This window comes from Theropithecus gelada, chromosome 14, assembly GCF_003255815.1.
Source record: "Theropithecus gelada isolate Dixy chromosome 14, Tgel_1.0, whole genome shotgun sequence".
Taxonomy (NCBI): Eukaryota; Metazoa; Chordata; class Mammalia; order Primates; family Cercopithecidae; genus Theropithecus; species Theropithecus gelada.
The window spans coordinates 11,018,719-11,042,019 of NC_037682.1; the positions used below are offsets into that span (position 1 = coordinate 11,018,719).

General features: G+C 47.9%; 1 protein-coding gene across 2 annotated transcripts in view; it reads left to right on the top strand.

Moving 5' to 3' along the window:
* Positions 1-208: 208 nt before the first annotated feature.
* Positions 209-23,301, top strand: part of PLA2G16 (phospholipase A2 group XVI) — a 34,417-nt gene continuing 11,324 nt past the window's right edge. The window contains exons 1-4 of one of the 2 annotated variants that reach the window (XM_025357835.1): positions 210-296; positions 613-681; positions 17,468-17,570; positions 20,614-20,882. In XM_025357835.1, the coding sequence (XP_025213620.1) occupies positions 667-681; positions 17,468-17,570; positions 20,614-20,882 (387 nt within the window). In that variant the 5' untranslated portion in view covers positions 210-296; positions 613-666. Of the gene's footprint in view, positions 682-17,467; positions 17,571-20,613; positions 20,883-23,301 lie in introns of both variants that reach the window. The other variant, XM_025357834.1, reaches the window with a different exon arrangement.

Sequence of the window (23,301 nt, forward strand, 5' to 3'; positions counted from 1 at the left end):
CTTGAGTGAAGGCGAAAGTAAACTGATCATGGCCCTGCAGTGTGATGCGTGTGCAGAGGTCGAGCGTGTGCCACTCCTGGATGCTGGGCGCGCAGGGTATAGGTGAGGCGGGAAGAGGCGGTGCCGGGGACGCGGGCGTCCTGCAGTCTCCCCGGGACTGGGGCCGGGCGCTCTGCGAGGCTCTCATTAGCCGGCGGCGCGGGGAGGGGCCGGGTGACCTCACGCTGGCCCGGCCACTGCGGCCATTAGACCTGGTCCAATTGCTGAGGCTGCAGCGCTGCCTCCGAGTCTGCAAGGTGGGTGGAGCGGGTCTTCCCCGAAGGGTGCTACAAGGCCGGGCGAGGTGCCTGGGATGCTTCTCCCCGTCCGCGAGAAAGAGATGAAATTGGATGGGGCGGGTGTAGACGAGCCTGCCGAGCCGCCCGTTGGCAGCTGCAGCCTCCTGGGCGCCCGCTGGGCCCGGGTGAGAAAGTTGTTAAAGGGAGCGAGGTGGTTGTTCCCGGGTTCCGAGGCGCGCCTCGAACGCCCTCCCCAACAGAGGCCGCCGTCCCCTGGGGTCAGGGGACGCAGTTTCCTGTTAATGACAATAAATCCCTGCTCCCCCCGCCTCAGACATCTACGCAGCGAAATCGAGCCTGGCCTTGAGGGTCCACACCGCGAGAGAAGATGCGCGCGCTCATTGTAAGTGCGGGGCGGGGCTGGGCGGGGGTGGGAGCCCCTGGTTAATGGGGACTCGTTGTCTCGGAGCCTGAATTACTGCTTCCGAGAGAGGAGCCTGGAGGATGTGGGGCCCACCCCTCTGTCAGCTGCGGGGCATCGGTGTCAGCTGCGGGTCGGCGCGCACCTGTCGGAGTTGTCTCGGTGCATCCTTCCGGGGGCCGGTGTGGGGGCGCCCTGCCTGAAACGCGCCCAGCGGACTGCGGGACCCTCAGGAGGGAGGTGGCCAGGGGGGCAGGTCTGTCCGCAGACGTCCGGCGCTGCCCTCCGGAGCCACACCCGGGCACCGGGACAGGCCTTGGGGGCTGTGTCAGCTGACTCATCCCATGACCAGCCCTGCCAGCGGACTCCCAGCGTAACTGTGCTGGGCGACTGCCCCCCTTCCCCTGGCCGGACCGCAGCAGAGGGATTCAGAGGACAGGATTTGGAGGTGGACCCACCTAGTGTTGAGCATCTGGCTGTGAGACTCCGATCAAGTTCAAATCCACTGTTTCCCAGAGTGAAGGTTTTGTTTTGTTTTGTTTTGTTTTGTTTTGTTTTGAGATGGAGTCTCACTTTGTCACCCAGGCTGGAGTGCAGTGGCGCGATCTCGGCTCACTGCGACCTCCGCCTCTCGGGTTCAAGCGGTTCTTCTGCCTCAGCCTCCCGAGTAGCTGGGAGTACATGCGCGTGCCACAACGCCTGGCTAATTTTTTTGTATTTTTAGTGGAGATGGGGTTTTACCGTGTTAGCCAGGATGGTCTCGACTTCCTGACCTCGTGATCCGCCCGCCTCGGTCTTGCAAAGTGCTGGGATTACAGGCGTGAGCCACCGAGCCTGCTGCAGAATGAAGATTATATGACTTAATACTCACGAAGTGCCCAGAACAATGCCTAGCACACATTTTGAGTGCTCAACCACAGTTCACTGTTGTTATTATCTCAGTCCATATGAAGAGTTTTGCCTGGTGTCAGGGTGTATCTGGCATGTTTGACACCTGGAGTGGTCACTTTTTAATATCCTTCTCTATCTGACAACATTATTTTTGGCAATGATCATGCAATGAATAGTAATAATGTCCAGAAAGAAACACAGTGAACATTTTCTTTTATTGAACCTCGTATATGTAATCATGACAGTATAAATCTCATATATGTAAGCATGAGAGTAAAAAACTGAAAAATGAAAAATAAAGTAAATGTGATAGTGCAAAAGCAGGAAAAAGTAATGGATTAGTAGGTTTGAATCACATTAATGTATTTTTGAAAAAAGGAAAAACTTATTCTTAGGTGTAGGCTGGTATCAGTGATGAATAATAATATTACAATTTCTGTTTTGGAAACTTCTGAAGAGTTGTTCATGACATTGCCAAAATCAATCTTCTTTGCATATTCATGGTCAGTATTCAGGGGAGCTATATCTACTAGTCCATCTTTGCTCACAGTTGATTGAATAACTTTTTTATTAATTTTAATTTCAAAAGCTGCTTTCATATAAAACTAGAGAGACAAAGGAAAAACCTTAACGATCAGGATTAGTTTGGCAGAGATTTATAAAAATCCCATTTCATGGCCGGGCGCGGTGGCTCAAGCCTGTAATCCCAGCACTTTGGGAGGCCGAGATGGGCGGATCACGAGGTCAGGAGATCGAGACCATCCTGGCTGACACGGTGAAACCCCGTCTCTACTAAAAAATACAAAAAAACTAGCCGGGCGAGGTGGCGGGCGCCTGTAGTCCCAGCTACTCGGGAGGCTGAGGCAGGAGAATGGCATGAACCCGGGAGGCGGAGCTTGCAGTGAGCCAAGATCATGCCACTGCACTCCAGCCTGGGCGGCAGAGGGAGACTCTGTCTCAAAAAAAAAAAAAAAAAAAATCCCATTTCATAATAAATTCCAGACATTGCAATACTGCCTAAGTCATTTTTCTTTAATCATTTCTAGCAGCCTAAATATCTCCTTTTTAGAGACATTTTCACTAAGACAGGCTGGGTGCAGTGGTTCATTACTGTAATTCCAGCACTTGGGGAGGCCAAGGTGGGAGGATCACTTGAGCTTAGGAGTTTGAAACTACCCTGGGTAATATAGCAAGACCCCGTCTCTAAAAACAAAAACAACAACAACAAAATCTTCACCAGACAGTTCCTCATACATTTTTTTTTTTTTTTTTTTTGAGATGGAGTTTCACTCTTGTCCAGGCTGGAGTGCAATGGCAAGATCTCGGCTCACTGCAACCTCCATCCCCTGGGTTCAAGCGATTCTCCTGCCTCAGCCTCCCAAGTAGCTAGGATTACAGGCATGCGCCACCACGCCTGGCTAATTTGTATTTTTAGTAGTGACAGAGTTTCTCCATGTTATTAGGCTGGTCTCGAACTCCCGACCTCAGGTGATCTGCCCGCTTCGGCATCCCAAAGTGCTGGGATTACAGGCGTGAGCCACCGCGTCCAGCGCATCATACATTTCAATTATATTTGGCAAAATTCCCCAAGTTTTTCTTCTGTAAAAATCAGAGAAAATAGCTGAGTGATAGTGAACCTTGACATTTATTTAATCCATTGCTTTAGAAATGATGAAAGTCACCCAGGCTTTCAAACATCATTCTTTTAGTTTCTTTTGGCACTGGGAGACAGGCTATTTTCTGTTTAAACACAGGAAAATGCAGGACCACAGAGATTGGCTACATAAACTGTATAAATGGAGTTCAAATTATTCTGAGCCTTTAGGAACTGATTGCTGAAACAGAAATTGTGGCTGAGTCTGTGTGTTTCAGGAACTGACTGTAACTGCATGTTCTCTGATTTAACTTGTAGAAGACAAAAGTTTTAGAAGGATAAGAAATAAAAATGTGCTAATTGGAGGCTCACATGTATATGATTAAATCTCAATGGTAACTGCAGCAATTAGAATTTAGGCAAATAAGACATTTTTGGGGGGAGTGGTATTTTATTACTGACATTGTTTAAAATGGCCAGCACATGGTAGTAATAAAAGGCAGACCGACTGTTTTTTTTTCAGACTGGAGTGCAGTGGTGGATCTCCGCTCACTGCAAGCTCCGCCTCCTGGGTTCACGCCATTCTTCTGCCTCAGCCTCCCAAGTAACTGGGACTACAGGCGCCCACCACCACGTCCGGCTAATTTTTTGTATTTTTAGTAGAGATGGGGTTTCACCATGTTAGCTGGGATGGTCTCGATCTCCTGACCTCGTGATCTGCCCCCCTCAGCCTCCCAAAGTGCTGGGATTACAGGCGTGAGCCACCACGCCCGGCCAGCAGACCGACTTTTGATAGGTTTTATTTTTGTTTTAAAATTCCCTTTGGGCCAGATGGGGTGGTTCATGCCTGTAATTGCAGCACTTTGAGAGGCCAAGGTGGGTAGATCACTTGAACCTGGGAGGTCGAGGCTGCAGTAAGCCATGATTGCAGCACTGCACTCCAGCCTGGGTGACAGAGCGCGACCCTGCAGAAAAAAACAAAACAAAACAAAAAACTCCAAACAAAACTATCCTCTACAGAAATCTTGCTCCTATTTGTCTACAGTGGGGAAGGACAGCTCCTGCCTCCCCACTGTGGGCCTTTACGGCTTTTATGTTAGTTGTTGTTGAAGCAGCTCCCAGGAGCCTCCTGGGGGATGGAAGAGGCTGTGTCCACAGTTTCCTGAGCCCTTTAGTTCAGCCTGTGATGCCTCCTGCTGTGATTATTTCTTTCCTCTCTGTGTTCCAAATTTGCTAGAATGAGTGGGCGGGAAGCCTTTCCCTTCCCTCCTCCACCTGCCCCATCCTTGAATCTGTGGCTTGTTGAGCAGCTGCTGCCAAGGAAATGAAACCCCAAAGTGAAAGTGAGGCTCCATAATATGAGGAAATTGATAGGCCTTCCCTGTTCTCTGAGTCAAGACTCCGTCATTGACTGCTCTGTAATCTAAGTTTGCTTGATGTTCTGATGGATCTCTGTGGAATTAGTTAAGGTGCAAAGGGGAGGGGAGAGAAGAAGAAAAGAGGACCCTTCTTAAATAGCAGTTGGGGCTTCAGGCCTTGCAGGGTTTCATCCTTATTCAGCCACAGGCTGAGAGGGGCTTGAGGAGGAAGCCGTGCATCCCTCTGCCATATACCTCTGCTGAGAACATTGTCAGTGTCAGGCTGGATAATGGTGAATTAGAGGGAATCCTGGCCCTTGGAATGCTGGCAGGCTGGCCAAGGAAACTGATCAGTTCTTCCCACAGGCTAGGCTTAACAATGAGTCATCCAATAATAGGGCTATGGCTTGGCTGTGGTGGCAGCAGCAACTCGCTTTGCTTAAGCATCAGGGGACGCATTGAGGAGTGGACATGTTGAGCCCATCTCGAGGGATGAGTAGGAATCTTCCAGGTGAACAGCAAAAGGGCATTTGAGGCCCAGAGTGCGGTGAGGCAGAGGCCAGTTTTGCCATGGGAGCACAGTTGTTGAATGTCAGTACCTTGGTGTGAATTACTTGGTGTGGTGGGAAGAACCTCACCTTGAAGCTCAGGCAGGTCTGCTGCGGAATCCTGGTGCTGCTTTTTGGGGAGCTCTGGGACCTTAGGGAAGTTAATTAATTCCCATCTCTGAGCTCAGTTCCCCGACTGGTAACATGGGGCTCTTATAAGGATTCCAGGTAACAGGTGAAAACCCCCAGCAGTGCTTGGTGGTAGTAGTGGGGGTGAGTAGAGGGGCAATTCTGGCTCAGCAGAAGGTGAGGTTTGCCCTGTAGGAGAATAGGCCTGGGCCTGGTGGTCAAAGCCTGGGAGGGTAGATGAGCTTTGCTTCCTTTTGCAGGATGTTTATGACCTTTGGGCAGCTGAGGCTGGGCCTGATGCCTGCCAGAGCTGCCACTCTCTTTCCCCCATTTGCTAAGAGGCCTGGGCACAGGGTGGCAATAAGGGAAAGTGTAATGTGTCAGGTCAGCTGCTGTTCATCCCTCCTCCTCCTTCTCGCTGTGCCCGAGGCTGGCAATCTGGGGAGCCAGGCCTCCTCCTTCTCCTGCCTGTCCTCAACCCAGCCTGTGGCATGGGGTCTCAACCCTCTCATAGGCATAAGTGCTTTTACAACTTTCACTTCCATTATTTCAATGATTCCTTACACAAACGCTGACAGATGGGTCTTAGCCCTGTTTACCAGAGAAACTCAGAGAGGTGAGGTGATCCCTGGAGATCACACAGCAATAGAGTACAGAGGGGCTCAGTTGAGGCCCCCGGGGGTGAGCTGGGCCCTGTTTCTGGGAATGCAGCCTCAGAAAATAGAGACCTAGCTCCTCATGGGTTTTTTCTTTTCCTAAAACCTTGCCACCAAAACTCCCAACTGGGAAATCTTTTCTCAGTACCCACCTTGGACTTTAGCCTTTCCTTTTATCACAAGCTTTTCCCCCAGGGCGTCAGAAGTGTCAGAAGTGAAGGGGGCGAGTTGAGGGGTTTCCACACTCACCACAGAATGTGGTTTTGCGAACATGGAGGATTGGTTTCATTCTGGGTTTCACAACCTCCACTGTGTCTCCAGCTGGTCCCAGAGCTGTCTGTGACCTTTCCAAATAAAAAATAATGACAGCATCCTGGGGAACGGTGGCAGTAAAAGCTGCCAGTTAGTGAATGGCTCCTATGTTATCAAGCCCTATTTACTGAGTGTCTTTTAGGTATTAACTCCATTGATCCTCAGGATAATCCCACAAATCAGGTGCTGTACCTATCCCCATTTTACAGCTGAGGAAACTGAGGCTAGGAGTAATTAGGTAACTTGGCCAAGACTATATAGTTAGTAAGTAGTAGAGCTCAGATTTGAACTCAGAGCCCCAAGTGTGTAATGCTGTTTCTGAAAATTAAATCCATCTTGATTTAAAAGCAGAGCACTCATGCTTTTTGTCCCACTTTCTGTATTTTTTGTAGTCCGGAAATATGTTATAAACAACCCCAAACCCTCAAACTCTGATGAGACAAATGACACGTAGGTGGATTGGCATGCTTCCTGCATAGCCTTGAGTGAAAGAAAAACATTCTTTTTGTTTTGTTTCAACCCTTGGGTTAAAAAGTATTCTGAAAGCATCCTCACTGTCCTCCCTGGTCCCGCACAGTGGCAGAGCCAGGGGTCTTGGACTGAGTCAGAGTTGCAGGGATACATCTGGAGGGACCTTGATTGGAGAGAGGTAAAGTCCGCTGTAGGGCAGGGCTGTCTTCTTTCTCTTTGCAGGGGCGAGGAAGAGGCTGGTTGCCACTTTCAGGCTGCCCTGGGCAGGTGACATCACCTCCCTTAAGCTACGGTTTCCCCATCTGTGAAATGAGGCATGACTGCCCATCTCAACCCAACTCTTCAGTCTTCCCCGCCTTTCCCCTTTAGACAACGCTTCTCCTGTGGTCTTGCTCCAGGCTACACAGTAGAATCACCTGGGAACTTTATTTTATTTATTTATTTATTTATTTATTTATTTATTTATTTATTTGAGATGGAGTCTTGCTCTGTCGCCCAGGCTGGAGTGCAGTGGCACGATCTCGGCTTACTGTGACCTCTGCCTCCCGGGTTCAAGCGATTCTCTTGCCTCAGCCTCCTGAATAGCTGGGACTACAGGCACATGCCACTACGCCTGACTAATTTTTTGTATTTTTAGTAGAGACGGGATTTCACCGTGTTAGCCAGGATGGCCTTGATCTCCTGACCTCTTGATACTCCCGCCTCAGCCTCCCAAAGTGCTGAGATTACAGGCATGAGCCACCGTGCCCAGCCCACCTGGGAACTTGAAAAAAATACCAGGCTTGGGCTTCACCCCAGGGACCCTGCTTCTGACCAAACCCCAAGAGCACCTTGAGATTCCCACTCACCACAGTGGAAGCCCCTGCCCTGCCTGCCTCTCCTCCCGTCTCCTTATCTCCTGCTTGCCTGTCTCCATACATCTCCTTAAAGGCCACTTCCTCCCCACCAGCTTCTATGATTGCAGTATGGTGTGTAGGATTTGGATGTCCTTAGATGGGGGTTTAAATTATGTCTCTACCACATACAAGTTTCCTTCATCTTTCAAGACCAAAACAAAAATTTCAAGTGCTCAGGTGCTCTCTTTGACATCACTTCCAGTTCATCTTCTCCCATTCTCTCTCTTTATTTTCTTTATTATTATTATTAAATTTTAGAGATGAGGGTCTCATATGTTTCCCAGGCTGGCCTTGAACTCCTGGCTCAAGTGATCCTTCAGCCTCAGCCTCCTGAGTAGCTGGGACTACAGGCACATGCCACTGTGTCCCCATTCTCTCAAACACATTTCAGCCAGGCATTTGCCTCCACCTCTCAGTAGGAGCTGCTCTCATAAGGATCACAGATGATCCTCATTCTAAACCACGATCCCGAGCTCCATCTGATGTGTGCGCTCTGTCCCTGCCTCTCGTTGGGATACCCGCTGCCCAGCGTGAGGGCCCGGTTCTCCCCCAGCCTACTCTGTCTCTAAACAGCCCCAACCCAGCCTCCCAGTTGCTCTGTACAGATACCTTGGGGTCATCTGACTCCTCTTTCCTTCACATCCCACCTCATTCCATCAGCACCATCGGTGGCCTGCAGCTTAAAAGGAGATCCAGCATCCGTTATTACTCATGCCCGGATCCCCCATCTCTGCAGTTTGCCTCCCAATAGGTTTCCGCTTCCTCCTTGCACCCTACATCTCATCTCTTCTCAACACAGCAGCCAGAGGGACCCTTTTAAAACCCAAGTTGGATCCTGAGTCTCCTGGGTTCTAAACTTGGCAGTGGCTCCTGCCAGTGACAGTCAGAGGCAAGGGCGTAGCGCTGTCAGGTGCTGCATTGCCTGCCGGCCTGGCTGCTCTTCTTCGACCGCTTCCCACCCTCTTCTACTCCAGCCTTGCTGGCCTCTTTGCTGTTGCTCAGACATGTGCCCTGCTGGGGCCTTTGCTCGGGCTTCTCCCGAGCCTTCTCCGGAGGTGTTAGCCACCTGCAGGGCTCATCCCCGGCCTTTCTGTTGGTTTGGAATCTTTTCTCATATTCTAGATTATTTATTTATTTACTAAATTATTTATTTATTTATTTATTTTATTTATTTGTTTTTTTTGGAGATGGAGTCTCGCTCTGTCGCCCAGGCTGGAGTGCAGTGGCCGGATCTCAGCTCACTGCAAGCTCCGCCTCCCGGGTTTACGCCATTCTCCTGCCTCAGCCTCCCGAGTAGCTGGGACTACAGGCGCCTGCCACCTCGCCCGGCTAGTTTTTTTGTATTTTTTTTTTAGTTGAGACGGGGTTTCACTGTGTTAGCCAGGATGGTCTCAATCTCCTGACCTTGTGATCCGCCCGTCTCGTCCTCCCAAAGTGCTGGGATTACAGGCTTGAGCCACCGCGCCCGGCAAATTATTTATTTTTTTAGTATTTTTTTTCCGTAGAGACGGGGTTTTGCCATGTTGGCCAGGCTAGTCTTGAACTCCTGACCTCAGGTTATCCACCCACCTCAGCCTCCCAAAGTGCTGGGATTACAGGCGTGAGCCACCACGCCAGCCTAAGGTATTTTAAAAAACTTTTTGTCTCCTGCTACTGAACAAAAGCTCCACACTCTGGTCACAGAGCCCAGGTGCCTAGATAGGTGCTGGGCGCACAGCTCAGCCAGTATATGGGTTTCTTGGCCCTCCAAAGCAGAGGTGGGCATCCTCCCAAGGTGAAGGGATTCTCCAGGGGTGTTGTTGACTGCTTACACCATGCCCTTGACGGGGGAGGAGGGGAACTGCCAAAAAGCTATGGTGACCCTATGTGTCAGCAACCCCCTCTCCTGTAATTCGTGCAGGCTCAGGTCTGAGAACCACAGCTGCGGATCAAGGCTGCAGGCGTGGAGTCAGGAATCCCGTGAACTAGAGCACAGAGTGCGGGTCGGCTGTGTTGTCATTGCCCTGACATCGCCTTGGACTCCCTCAGTGCCTTGGTTCTTAAATTAAAAAAAAAAAAAAGGGGGGGGGAGCTGGGCACGGTGGCTCATGCCTGTAATCCCAGCACTTTGGGAGACCGAGGCAGGCAGATCACAAGGTCAGGAGATCGAAACCATCCTGGCTAACATAGTGAAACCCCATCTCTACTAAAAATACAAAAATTAGCCGGGTATGGTACGGGCACTTGTAGTCCCAGCTACTCGGGAGGCTGAGGCAGGAGAATGGTGTGAACCCAGGAGGTGGAGCTTGCAGTGAGCCGAGATCGTGCCACTGCACTCCAGCCTGGGTGACAGAGCAACACTCTGTCTCAAAAAAAAGAGAAAAAGAAAAAAAAAAAGAGACACTGGACAGAGGGAATGAATAGATAAACATATTTGTGATGAAGCAAATACAGTCACATAATCGCACAATCTGTGTGGCAGGTATACAGAGGTTCATTAAAAAGCTTCCTTTAACTTTGTTTTGTTTTGTTTTGTTTTTTGAGACAGAGTCTCGCTCTTGTCCCCCAGGCTGGAGTGCAATGGCGCAATCTTGGCTCACCGCAACCTCTGCCTCCCGGGTTTAAGCGATTCTCCTGCCTCAGCCTCCCGAGTAGCTGGGATTACAGGCACCCGCCACCATGCCCAGCTAATTTTTTTTGTATTTTTAAGAGAGATGGGATTTCACCATGTTGGCCAGGCTGGTCTCGCACTCCTGACCTCGGATGATCCACCCGCCTTGGCTTCCCAAAGTGCTAGGATTACAAGGCGTGAGCCACTGTGCCTGGCCTCAATTTTGAACATTTGAAAATTTTTCACGATAAAATGTTGAGAAGCATGCTGTAAACTTAAAGATGCTCATCGCAGAAGACCTGGAATATACAGAAAAATAGAAGGAAGCAAAAATTATCACAAAAACCACGCTTAGCCCCCGCACCCAGCACCCAGAAGGAATGTCCATTAGGATATTGCTGTAGATCTTTCTAGTCTTTTTGCTTGTGTTGGTTTTGCTATTTCTACATGATAGTGATTGTACGGATTACCACTGATTTTGTCAAGTCTTAACTCAATTTCTGATTCTAAAATGAACACATGCTTATTTAAACATTTTGGAAAACTAGAAAATACTTTTTTTTTTTGAGACAGTCTCGCTCTGTCTCCCAGATAGGAGTGCAATGGCACCATCTGGGCTCACAGCAAGCTCCACCTCTTAGGTTCAAGTGATTCTCCAGCCTCAGCCTCCTGAGTAGCTGGGACCACAGGCATGTACCACCCTGCCTGGCTAATTTTTGTATTTTTTGTAGAGACAGGGTTTCACCATGTTGGCCAGGCTGGTCTCAAACCCCTGACTTCAAGTGATCCACCTTCCTTGGCCTCCCAAAGTGCTGGGATTACAGGTGTGAGCCACCGTGCCCGGCCTAGAAAATAATTAAAAAGAAAATTAATACCTTCAATTGAGAGGCAAGTTTCATGAGGTTTGGCAACAGACAATATCCACATTTCCCAACTTAAAAACTGCAAGTCCATCAACAATGAGTATAGTTTCCCCTTTAAATACTTTTTAACATTTTTATTGTCAAAGTAATTCATATTAATGAAAATTCAAATAATAAAATAACATGAAATATAAAAGTTCCTGAATCCCAACCACCCACTGTTGTGTATGTAATATACAACAGCCTTGTTATTTTCCTTAGCTCATATGTAGTATATAATACATTTTATACATACATGTATAAAAAAGTATACACATATATTTTATCGAGGCAGGCTAAGTGCAGTGGCATGATCTCAGCTCACTGCAACCTCCACCTCCCAGGATCAAGTAATTATCTTGCCTCAGCTTCTCAAGTAGCTGGGACTACGGGTATGTGCCACTATACCCAGCTAATTTTTGTATTTTCAGTAGAGACAGGGTTTTGCCATGTTTGCCAGGCTGGTCTCAAACTCCTAACCCCAAGTGATCCACCCACCTCAGCCTCCCAAAGTGATGGGATTACAGGCGTGAACCACTGCGCCTGGCCTAAAAATATATTTTAAGCAACAGTGGAATAATAATGTCTTTCAACTTGCTTTTCTCAATTAATATTTCCATGCCTGCTCATGTAAATTCACCTTGCTGTCTCTAATGTCTGCATGTGTATGTGTGGATGTAGGATAATTTACTTAACTAGTCCTTATTGATGGTTGTTAGGGTTGTTTTTTTCTTTTCTTTTTTTTCCTTCAACTTTCATTTTAAGTTCCAGCATACCTATGCAGGATGTACAAGTTTGTTACAAAAAAACTGTGCCGTGGTGGTTTGCTGCACAGATCAACCCCATTACCTGGGTATTAAGCCCGGCATCCACGTTGTTCTTTTCAATATGAATTTCAGAGACCAGAAATTGCTCCTCAGTTTGCTTGCTAAGGAAAATGGTTGCTATGCAGCTCTTGGTGACACTGCTTTTGTGCAGAGATAAAGGCTTTTTGTTCTGAAATCCCGTGGGTGCAGAGTCTCAGCTCTGCCAGTCGCTTCGTGAGCTGTATGGGAGAGCCTTGGTCATTGTGTGGGCTGGGGTTCCCCTGAACTTTGCCGTGGAGGAGGTAGTTCTCTTCCCAGGCACTCTGCTGGCCCTGAGCTTGATCCTGGAGCAGAGAACTACCTGACGACGCAGTGCAGTGGCATTCCTGGAATCACTGTAGGTTGTCTTACAATAGGGGTTGGCAAACTTTTCCTGTAAAGGGGCAGATAGTAAACATTGTATTACTTTATTTTATTTTATTTTATTTTATTTTATTTATTTTTTGAGATAGAGTCTTGTTCTGTCGCCCAGGCTGGAGTGCAATGACGCGATCTCAGCTCACTGCAACCTTCCGCCTCTGGGTTCAAGCGATTCTCCCTGCCTCAGCCTCCTGAGTAGTTGGGACTACAGGTACCCACCACCACTCGTGGCTAATTTTTATATTTTTCATAGGGTTTCACCAAGTTGGCCAGGCTGATCTCAAACTCCTGACCTCAAGTGATCTGCCTGCCTTGGCCTCCCAAAGTGCTGGGATTACAGGCATGAGCCACTGCTCCTGGCCATGATAGTAAACATTTTAGATCTTCGTATAATTTTCATGTGTCACTAAATACTATTCCTCCTTTGACTTTTCCCCCAAGCATTAAAAAAAAAATGTACAAACCATTCTTAGCTTGTAGGTGGGCCATATGAAAACAGGCAGAGGTCCAAATTTGGCCCATGAACTGCTGTTTTCATACTTCTAAATTTAGAACATGAGTTTTTAGATTCTTAGTTTTGATTCAGCTGAGATGGGTGATGTGTATAATGATAAGTACTTGCTTTTCTAGGTGGATCTTAGCGGTAGAGGTGAATTATTCATATCCTCAGTTCATAGCACCCTGTCCTTGCTGGTCCCTACAAGACCTCCCTCTCTTGTGTGGTTGTTTATTTATTTGTTCCCTTTAATCATCATTCTTTTTTTTTTTTTGAGACAGAGTCTCTGTCACCCAGGCTGGAGGGCAATGGCATGATCTCAGCTTACTGCAACCTCTGCCCCCTGGGTTCAAGTGATTCTCCTGCCTCAGCCTCCCACGTAGCTGGGATTACAGGTGTGCACCACCATGCCTGGCTAATTTTTGTATTTTTAGTAGAGATGGGGAGTTTCACCATATTGGCCAGGCTGGTCTCAAATTTCTGACTTCAAGTGATCTGCCTGCCTCGGCCTCCCAAAGGGCTGGGATTACAGGCATGAGCCACTGCGCCTGGTCACCTTTTGTTTGAGACAGAGTTTCACTCTGTTGGCCAGGCTGGAGTGCGATGGTGCGATCTCTGCTTGCTGTAACCCCCACCTGCTGGGTTCAAGAGGTTCTCCAGCCTCAGCCTCTCGAGTAGCTGGGATTACTGGTGCACGCACGCCACCACATCTGGCTAATTTTTGTATTTTTGGTGGAGGCAGGGCTTCATCATCTTGGCCAGGCTGATCTTGAACTCCTGACCTCAGGTGATCCACCTGCCTTGGCCTCCCAAAGTGCTGGGATTACAGGTGGAAGCCATTGTGCCTGGCTGTGTATCTTTAATTTATATAAGTGGCATTGTGTTACAGAGCTCATCCCCATTTTCCCACTCAGCCGTGTCTTTTAAAGATATCCAAGTTGCCAAGTGAACATTAACTAGTGTGTAGGGCTCCATAGGTGGGCCCACTGTCTTTTACTTCATTTTCAAAAAGAAGTTGTCTTGAGTGAAATTATGTGTTAAGCTTGAGCATAATTATGTGTTGAATGTGGGAATATGTCTCTCTTGCCCTTACAAAGAATAGGTAACTTGGCTGAATGTCAAAAAAAAAAAAAAAATTACAGCTTTTTTCCTTCCAAACTGTAAATACATATTTAAAAATTATTTAATTTTTTTGTTTTACTTTGGCCAGGCGCGTTGGTTCACGTCTGTAATCCCAGCACTTTGGGAGGCCGAGGCGGGCAGATCATGAGGTCAGGAGTTCGAGACCATCCTGGCTAACATGGTGAAACCCCCGTCTCTACTAAAAATACAGAAACAAAATTAGCCGGGCATGGTGGCGGGTGCCTGTAGTCCCAGCTACTCCGGGGGCTGAGGCAGAGGAATGGCATGAACCCGGGAGGCGGAGCTTGCAGTGAGCCAAGATCGCACCACTGCACTCCAGCCTGGGCAAAAGAGCCAGACTCTGTCTCAAAAAAAAAAAAAAGAAAAAAAAAATTTTTTTTTTTGTTTAATTTTTATTTATTTTTAAAATTTACTTTCTTAAAAAATTAAGTTATAATTTACCCTTTCAGTGTTTACTTCTGTGAGTCTTAATGAACACTTGTAATTGCAGAATGGTTGCCACAATCAGGATGTAGAAGAGTAGGCTGGGCGTGGTGGCTCATGCCTGTAATCCCAGAACTTTGGGAGGCTGAGGCGGGTGGATCACCTGAGGCTGGGAATTCAAGACCAGCCTGGCCAACATGGTAAAACCCCGTCTGTACTAAAAATACAAAAAATTAGCCAGGCGTGGTGGTGCATGCCTGTAGTCCCAGCTACTTGGAAGGCTGAGGCAGGAGAATCGCTTGAACCCGGGAGGCGGAGGTTGCAGTAAGGCGAGATTGCGCCACTGCACACCAGCCTGGGTGACAGAGCGAGACTGTCTCAAACAAAACAAAAAACAAACAAACAAACAAACAAAAACAAAGATGTAGAAGAGTATAGAAATTTTACCCCTGAAATTCCCTCATGCCTCTTGCTAGTCAGTCCCTCTCCTCAACCCCTGTGACAATCATGGATCACTTTTCTGTGCAATAGTTATGCCTGTTCTGGAATGACATGTAGATGGAATCATACAGCATGTGACTTTTTGGGTATGATTTTTTTGCTCTTCCTTTGTGGATAACGGAATACTTTTTTGCCTGAACCATTATAATATTTTAAATTATTTTTTGTCATTGTAATAACTTCTGTTTTAAAATATGCAGCATGAGGCCGGGTGATGGCACATGCCTGTAATCCCAGCACTTTGGGAGGCCGAGGTGGGAGGATCCCTTGAGCCCAGGAGTTTGAGACCAGCCTGGGCAACAAGGCAAAACCCTATCTCTACTAAAGATATGTAAAAATTAGCCAGGCATGGTGGTGTGCACCTGTGCTCCCAACTATTTGGGAGGCTGAGGCGGGAAGATGACCTGAGCCTGGGGAGGTTGAGGCTGCAGTGAGCCATGATCATGCCACTGCACCCCAGCCTGAGCAACAGAGTGAGATCCTATTTCAAAAAGGAAAAAAAAAAAAAAAAAGGCAGCATGTTCTATGTGAGGGCTCCTCTCATTAGTACTTACATGGAGCAGGTGAGCTCTTTGGTGCTGCACACCACCGGCTGCTCATTACTCAACATGGTCTTACTGATGTCTACACCATCTCCTTTTCCAACCTGCAGGCTCCCTCGGGGATGGGAACCCACCCAGTCTTCATGTCCTTTTCTGTTTGGGGAGATTCCTGTTTAAATTTCTTTTCGGGGATTATTGAATCCCCAAACTCTAACCAAACAATTAATACTCTTTTTTTTCCCCCTGGAAAACAATGGGATTCATAAATCGTGACCATTGTCCATTGTTCTGAAATAGGTTCTCAGTAAGAACTGGGTGCCTTCTATTTTGGAAAAGAAATTATATTTACTGCAACAAAAGAACATGATTTATCTGTAAAATTCTCTGCCACACATGCTACCCATTTGTAGTTTTAATGTTTCTGTGAAATAATAAGCAAACTGGCCCTTGACCCTCCTTCATAGGCATTGTAGAGTTGTGATTGGCTATTACCCACTGCTCAACATCTGTGCCCAGGGGAGGTCATCCAAGGATGAGTCCTCCCCATCCTTCATCCTTGATGGAATGGCTCTGGTAGGCCCACCGAGCTTGGTGGTAAGATATGGGCAGAGCCCTATGGATCTACCGCTGTGTGCAAGCAAGCCAGAGCCCCTACCCCATATGTTCACTGTGCTGAGGGCAGTTTAGCTCTGACGGTGGCTGAAGACTCCAGCAAAGGATGAGGGGCCAGAACCAGCCTCTGATGGGCTCTGTCTCTAGGTGTTCTAAAAGGTTGATTTCTTTGCTTATTAAAGGGTTTTATTTTTTATTTTTTATTTTGAGACGGAGTCTTGCTCTGTCACCCAGGCTGGAGTGCAGTGGCACTATCTCGGCTCACTGCAAGCTCTGCCTCCCGGGTTCACGCCATTCTCCTGTCTCAGCCTTCCGAGTAGCTGGGACTACAGTCACCCGCCCCACACCCGGCTAATTGTTTTTGTATTTTTAGTAGAGACGGGGTTTCACCATGTTAGCCAGGATGGTCTCGATCTCCTGACCTCGTGATCTGCCCTCCTCGGCTTCCCAAAGTGCTGGGATTACAGGCGTGAGCCACCGTGCCTGGCTCATTAGAAGAGTTTAAAGGTTGGCCTGTACCAGAGAAGGTCGTTACCCCGATTCTGGTGAGAATCGGAACTCCCCCTCCCCCAGCACTTAGTGCAGGGTCTGATGCTGGGACGTGGATAATGTTGAATGGATGCGATCTTGAACCTCTCTGAAGTTTTCTCAAACTCTGCTCCATGCTCCCCTAACAGGGTGAGAGCATTTACCGCACCCTCCCTACCTTCCCCTTCTCACATATGCACACTCACACTCACACGCAGTCTCACACTCACGCATCTATCCTCACACACATACTCGTTTAATGTGCACGCACACACCTTAGCATCAGGCTGAGCAGCCGGGGGACATTACTGCCGGAGACTGACACCAATTCTCCATTAGGCCCAGGCCAGGTGTTGGGGAGTGTCTGTGGGTTGCCCTCCAGATCCCTCAGCCTCTGGCATGGACCCCAGGTGGGCAGCTCTGGTCACATAACTGGTAGTGTTTCCCGAATGGTCAAACTGGGCTGGGAATCAGCCAGCTGGGCGTTCAGTCCTGGCCAAGTCACTCATGAGCCATGTGTCTTTGCACAAATTCTTTTGCATTTCTAGGCCTTGATTTTCCTCATCCATAAAATGGGGTTCATCATTGGATGGCTGTGTGGATTTATTGAGCCATCTTGTAAAACACGGAGTGGAGTGCTTGGCTTAGAGTAAGAGTTCAATAAATAATATTCCTAGAAATAATAAGGCAGAGACTCCAGCTCATGAAGAAACCTTTTAGGTTTGCACTTGGCAATTTGTATTGACAGAAGGGCAGGCCCATGGTGCCTGCAGGTCTGGGTCACAAGCTTGTGAAGTTGGACTGACATTGGACCTGGCAGAGCAGGGCTCAGGACATACGTTCTGCTGAGCTGATAGCTGGGGACTACTCAGCTGCACCTTCCTCACTGAGCCCTGCCCGGGTTCCATGATCTCATGCTGCCTCTAATAGCCCTGTTCTTGGTTTTGCAGCCGGAGCCTAAGCCTGGAGACCTGATTGAGATTTTTCGCCCTTTCTACAGACACTGGGCCATCTATGTTGGCGATGGATATGTGGTTCACCTGGCCCCTCCAAGTAAGAACACACAGGACCTCCACTGTGATGGGCCCCAGGGACTGGGAAGAGAGGGGATGGGGAACTGTGGGTAACAAGTGACCCCAGCATTCTTCTTGCTTCCCAACTGGCAGCTGTCTCTGAGTATTACAAGAAGTTTGATGTGGGGCAGTTTGGTGTGGGGCACTGGTTTTCAAGGTCTGCTCCTTGGAACCTCAGGGGGTTCTTTAGAGCAGGGGTCCCCAACCTCCAGGCCCCGGACTGGTACTGGTTAGGAACTGGGCTGCAGAGCAGGAGGTGAGTGGCGGGCAAGCGAGCGAAACTCATCTGTATTTACAGCTGCTCCCCATCGCTTGCATTACCGCCTGAGCTCCGCCTCCTGTCAGATCAGCAGCGGCATTAGATTCCCATAGGATCATGAACCCTACTATGAACTGCACATGCAAGGGATCTAGGTTGCACACTCCTTGTATTTATCTGTTTTCATACTGCTATAAAGAACTACCTGAGACTGGGTAATTTATAAAGAAAGGAGGTTTAATTGACTCACAATTCTGCATAGTTGGGGAGGCCCTGGGAAACTTACCATTATGGCAGAAAGTGAAGGGGAAGCAAGGCAGGTCTTACACGGTGTCGGGAGGCAGGGGAGTACCACACTTTTTTTTTTTTTTTAGATAGAGTTTCGCTCTTGTTGCCCAGGCTGGAGTGCAATGGCACAATCTCGGCTCACTGCAAACTCCACCTCCCGGGTTCAAGTGATTCTCCTGTCTCAGCCTCCCGAGTAGCTGGGATTACAGGCACCTGCCACCACACCCGACTAATTTTTCTATTTTTAGTAGAGATGGATTTTCATCATATTGGTCAGGCTGGTCTTGAACTCTGGACCTCAGGAGAGCCACCTGCCTCAGTCTCCCAAAGTGCTGGGATGACAGGCATGAGCCACCACATCCAGAGTGCCACACTTTTAAACCATCAGATCTTGTGAGAACTCACTCATCATCATGAGAACAACATGAGGGAAATCTCGCTCATGATTCAATCACCTCCCACATAGTCCCTCCCCTGACATGTGGGGATTACAGTTCAACATGAGATTTGGGTGAGGATACAGAGCCAAACCATATCACTCCTTATGAGAATCTAATGCCTGATGATCTGTCACTGTCACACATCACCCCAGAAGGGACTGTCTAGTTGCAGGAAAACAAGCTCAGGGCTCCTACTGATTCTGCATTATGGTGAGTTGTATGATTATTTCGTTATATATTACAATATAATAATAATAGAAATAAAGTGCACAATAAACATCATGTGCTTGAATCATCCCAAAACCATCCCTCCCCCCTGCCTAGTCCATGGAAAAATTGTCTTCCATGAAACCTGTCCCTGATGCTAAAACGTTTGGGGACCGCTGCTTTAGAGGGACCGAGGTGGCATCTGAGGGGGAAGCTCTGCTTTGATTTTTTTTATGCTGTGACTTTGTATGCAACACACTCAAAAAAAAATTTTTTTTTGACAGAGTCTTACTCTGTTGTCCAGGCTGGAGTGCAGTGGCGTGATCTCAGCTCACTGCAAGCTCTACCTCTCGGGTTCACACCATTCTCCTGCCTCAGCCTCCTGAGTAGCTGGGACTACAGGTGCCTGGCACCACACCGGACTAATTTTTTGTATTTTTAGTAGAGATGGGGTTTCACTGTGTTAGGCAGGATGGTCTCGATCTCCTGACCTTGTGATCTACCCACCTTGGCCTCCCAAAGTGCTGGGATTACAGGCGTCAGCCACCGCGCCTGGCCGCAACACACTCAACTCTTAAGCATAAAGCTCCTGGGAAGAGTGCAGGTGTTTGGGCAGAGAGACTGGTTATGAATCCAGTTTCCATTCTTCAGCCTTGGTTTCCTTTTTTGCAAACTGAGGATATGAATACTTAACTTGGAGAACTCTCGTGAGAATTCCTCACCCTTCTCTTAAGCCTTTAACTTAAACTGGGGTATAACATAAATATTGTAAAATGTACAAGTATAGTAAAGTATACAGTCAGTGAATTAAAAAAAAAATCCATCTATGTAACAATGTCCCAGATCAACAACTAGAACATTCCCACTGTGCCACTTACCCTGAAAGGTTCTCTCATGCTTCTACAATATCCCCTCTGCACCCCTCGCCCAGGCAACCATCATTCTAGCTTTTCCTGCCGTAGATGAGGTTTGCCTGTTCTAGAACTTCATGGAAGAGGTATCACACGGCCTACACTCTTTTGTGTCTGGCTTCTGTTAGCAAACATCATGCCCATGTGAGTCATCCATGCTGCTGTGAGTAGCAGGAGATCTTTTTCACTGCTGTGTATTTTCCGTTATATGAATATGCCACAATTTAGCATCCATTTTGCTGACATCAGACTCATTGCAGGTTTTGACTGCTATGAACAGAACTGTTATAGACCCTCTTTTTTTTTTTTTTTTTTCTGAGGCGGAGTCTTGCTCTGTGGCCCAGGCTGGAGTGCAGTGGCATGATCTTGGCTCACTGCAACCTCTGCCTCTTGGGTTTAAGCGAGTCTCCTGCCTCAGCCTCTGGAGTAGGTGGGATTACAGGCGTGCGCCACCATGCCCAGCTAAGTTTTGTATTTTTAGTAGAGATGGTATTTCACCATGTTGGCCAGGCTGATCTCAAACTCCTGACCTTAAGTGATCTGCCCGCCTTGGCCTCCCAAAGTGCTGGGATTACAGGTGTGAGCCACCACGCCTGGCCTTCTGGAATGTTTTATTTTTATCTTTTTTTTTTGAGACAGAGTCTCGCTCTGTTGCCTAGGCTGGAGTGCAGTGGTGCAATCTGGACTCACTGCAACCTACACCTCCCGGGTTCAAGCGATTCTCTTGCCTCAGCCTCCTGAGTAGCTGGGATTACGGGCACACACCTTCCCCCAAGGCCCACAGCCACGCGTCTGACCCTTCCACATGTTGCTTATCCTATGTGGATGGAGCCAAAGGCAGATACCCTGCTGGGGGCCAGCTCTGAGCCTCTGTGGCCCTTCCCAGAACCAATCCGTTTCCTCTTTGTGGATCTGCAGGTGAGGTTGCAGGAGCAGGTGCAGCCAGTGTCATGTCTGCCCTGACTGACAAGGCCATCGTGAAGAAGGAATTGCTGTATGATGTGGCCGGGAGTGACAAGTACCAGGTCAACAACAAACATGATGACAAGTACTCACCGCTGCCCTACAGCAAAATCATCCAGCGGGCGGAGGAGCTGGTGGGGCAGGAGGTGCTCTACAAGCTGACCAGCGAGAACTGTGAGCACTTTGTGAATGAGCTGCGCTATGGAGTCGCCCGCAGTGACCAGGTGCGTCCTCTGCCCATGTCGCCTTCCCCAGGAACAAGACCATTCCCTCAGCTGACGGAGGCTGGGCATGGCTATGGAAGCATGAACAAGACAAAGTAGCAGAGACAGAATTACTGCCCTTAAGGATGTCACAGTTGGAGTGGGGACAAGGGTGGGGAAAGAGGCAAGTTGGCAGATCAGTGTAGTCGGGGCCGGGGGTGGGTGGCCAAGGAAGGGAGTCACAGACATGATATTCATTCCTGTTGCCAAGCCCTCCCTAGCCACGTGTCCCTGAGATGGCCCTCCCAGCCCTAAAGGCAGGTTTTAGGACCCACTACCTTACAGATTGGGAAACTGAGCTTAAGTAACTTGTCTACAGCCATTCATTTCATCAAAAAAATCTTTGTTGAGTCTCCAGACCTGGTACCTGTCTTTTCCTATGCAGATAATTCGCAGAGTTGGGATTTGAAGCCCAGGTCTGTGTGGCATAGCCCAATCATGCTTATAAACAGCACTGTCTTCAGCTTGGCTGAACCCTAAGGGTGAATCTGGGAGACCCTAGGGGATGCAGTTTTGTTCATTTACTTGATTTTATTTTTGTCATTCCTCTCCTTTCAATCTCGTTTTCTCCTCCCATTTTCTTGCACTTCTTCCCCCTCCCTTGCAGCCACTTCCATCTTTTTTTTTTTTTTTTTTTTGCATAGGTGAAAAGAACATTGGGAAGGTTCTTACATGGCTGTTGATACAAAAGGACATATTTTTTTTCAGTGAATGATTAGGTTAAGATCCATCAGGCTGTTCACTTTTATTATTATTATTTTTGAGATCCAATTTCTTCTTCCCTGGTCAGTGTGGTGGTTAAGAGCATGGGCTCCTGGAGTCAGGCCAACGTGGGCTGGACCTGGTCTCTGCCTTTTGCCGGCTGTCTGACCTCAGGAGAGTTAGTCCAGCTCCCTACACTTTGGTAAAGTACGAATGATAATACTCATCTTGGAGGATTACCATGTGAATTAAATAAGAGCATGTTTATTCTTAGCACAGTGCTGACTCAAAAAATTCACTGAATACATTGTACTAGTAAAAATAGTCATAATTATCTTCTTTTTTTTTTTTTTTTTGCTTGTTTCATCCAGTGCCTGGTCCACTGGCCTCTGTGGTCCACAGCGACTTGAATGGGAAGACATTGACTAACACCACCTGTAGGAATCACTCTTACTCTTTTCACACTGCTGATAACCAGCTGCGCTTACTACACCAACCCTCAAGTTTGTTAGGCGGCTCCTACACCTGTCTACAGTGAGATATTAGTTACCTTTAAACGGGTATCCTCTTACCTTTTTTTCAATCAGCTGGGTTATTAATGTTCAACAACTAGTTATATATGAATGTTAAAGGTGATCAACTTAGAAATTGAGTAGGTGGTACATAGCTAACTAGGTAAAGAAAGGGCAGTATTGCCAATGTTTGTGAAGACTGCAGTCTGTCGGTCATGGTCTGGCTTCAACTTCCCCGAGGGTTGATAAGAGCTTTCTTCTGGGGAATCAGTGGGCAGGGCCATGAGAAGTTCGTTAGTGCCCGAATATTGGCAGGTTTCAAAAGGTGATGCAATGAAAGCAGGAGACCAGGGGATAGTGGCACTTACCACATCTATCTCTTGGGGATAACAGTCTTCAAAACATTTGTCTCTTGTTTTTCTTTTCTTAAAACAATTTTATTTTAGGCTGGTCACAGTGGCTCACGCCTGTAATCCCAGCACTTTGGGAGACTGAAGCAGGCAGACCACTTGAGGTCAGGAGTTTGAGACCAGCCTGGCCAACATGGTGAAACCCCGTCTCCACTAAAAATACAAAGGCTGGGCCTGTAATCCCAGCACTTTGGGAGGCCAAGGCGGGCGGATCATGAGGTCAGGAGATCGCGACCATCCTGGCTAACATGGTAAAACCCCGTCTCTACTAAAAATACAAAAACTTAGCCAGACATGGTGGTGGGTACCTGTGGTCCCAGCTACTCGGGAGGCTGAGGCAGGAGAATGGCGTGAACCCAAGAGGTGGAGCTTGTAGTGAGCCGAGATGGCACCACTGCACTCCTGTCTGGGCAATGGAGCGAGACTCCGTCTCAAAAAAAAAACAGAGACGAAGTCTCACTCTGTTGCCAAGGCTGGTCTTGAACTCCTGAGCTCAAATGATCCTAATGCCTCAGCCTCCCAAAGTACTAGGATTATAGACATAAGCCACTGTGCCCGGCCACATTTGTCTTTTGAGTCACACTTGATGAGGCATGACTGTCATCTTGGTATCTCTTTTTACTAGCATCCTAGAAATTCCTTTCGGTTCCCTGCTGTATTAATGCTTTTATCCTCTGTAGTTCACATCTTTCTCTTTTTTGGTTTATGCCCTTGTTTTGGTAGACTACTTCCCCTAATAGTTTACTGAGAAATGGT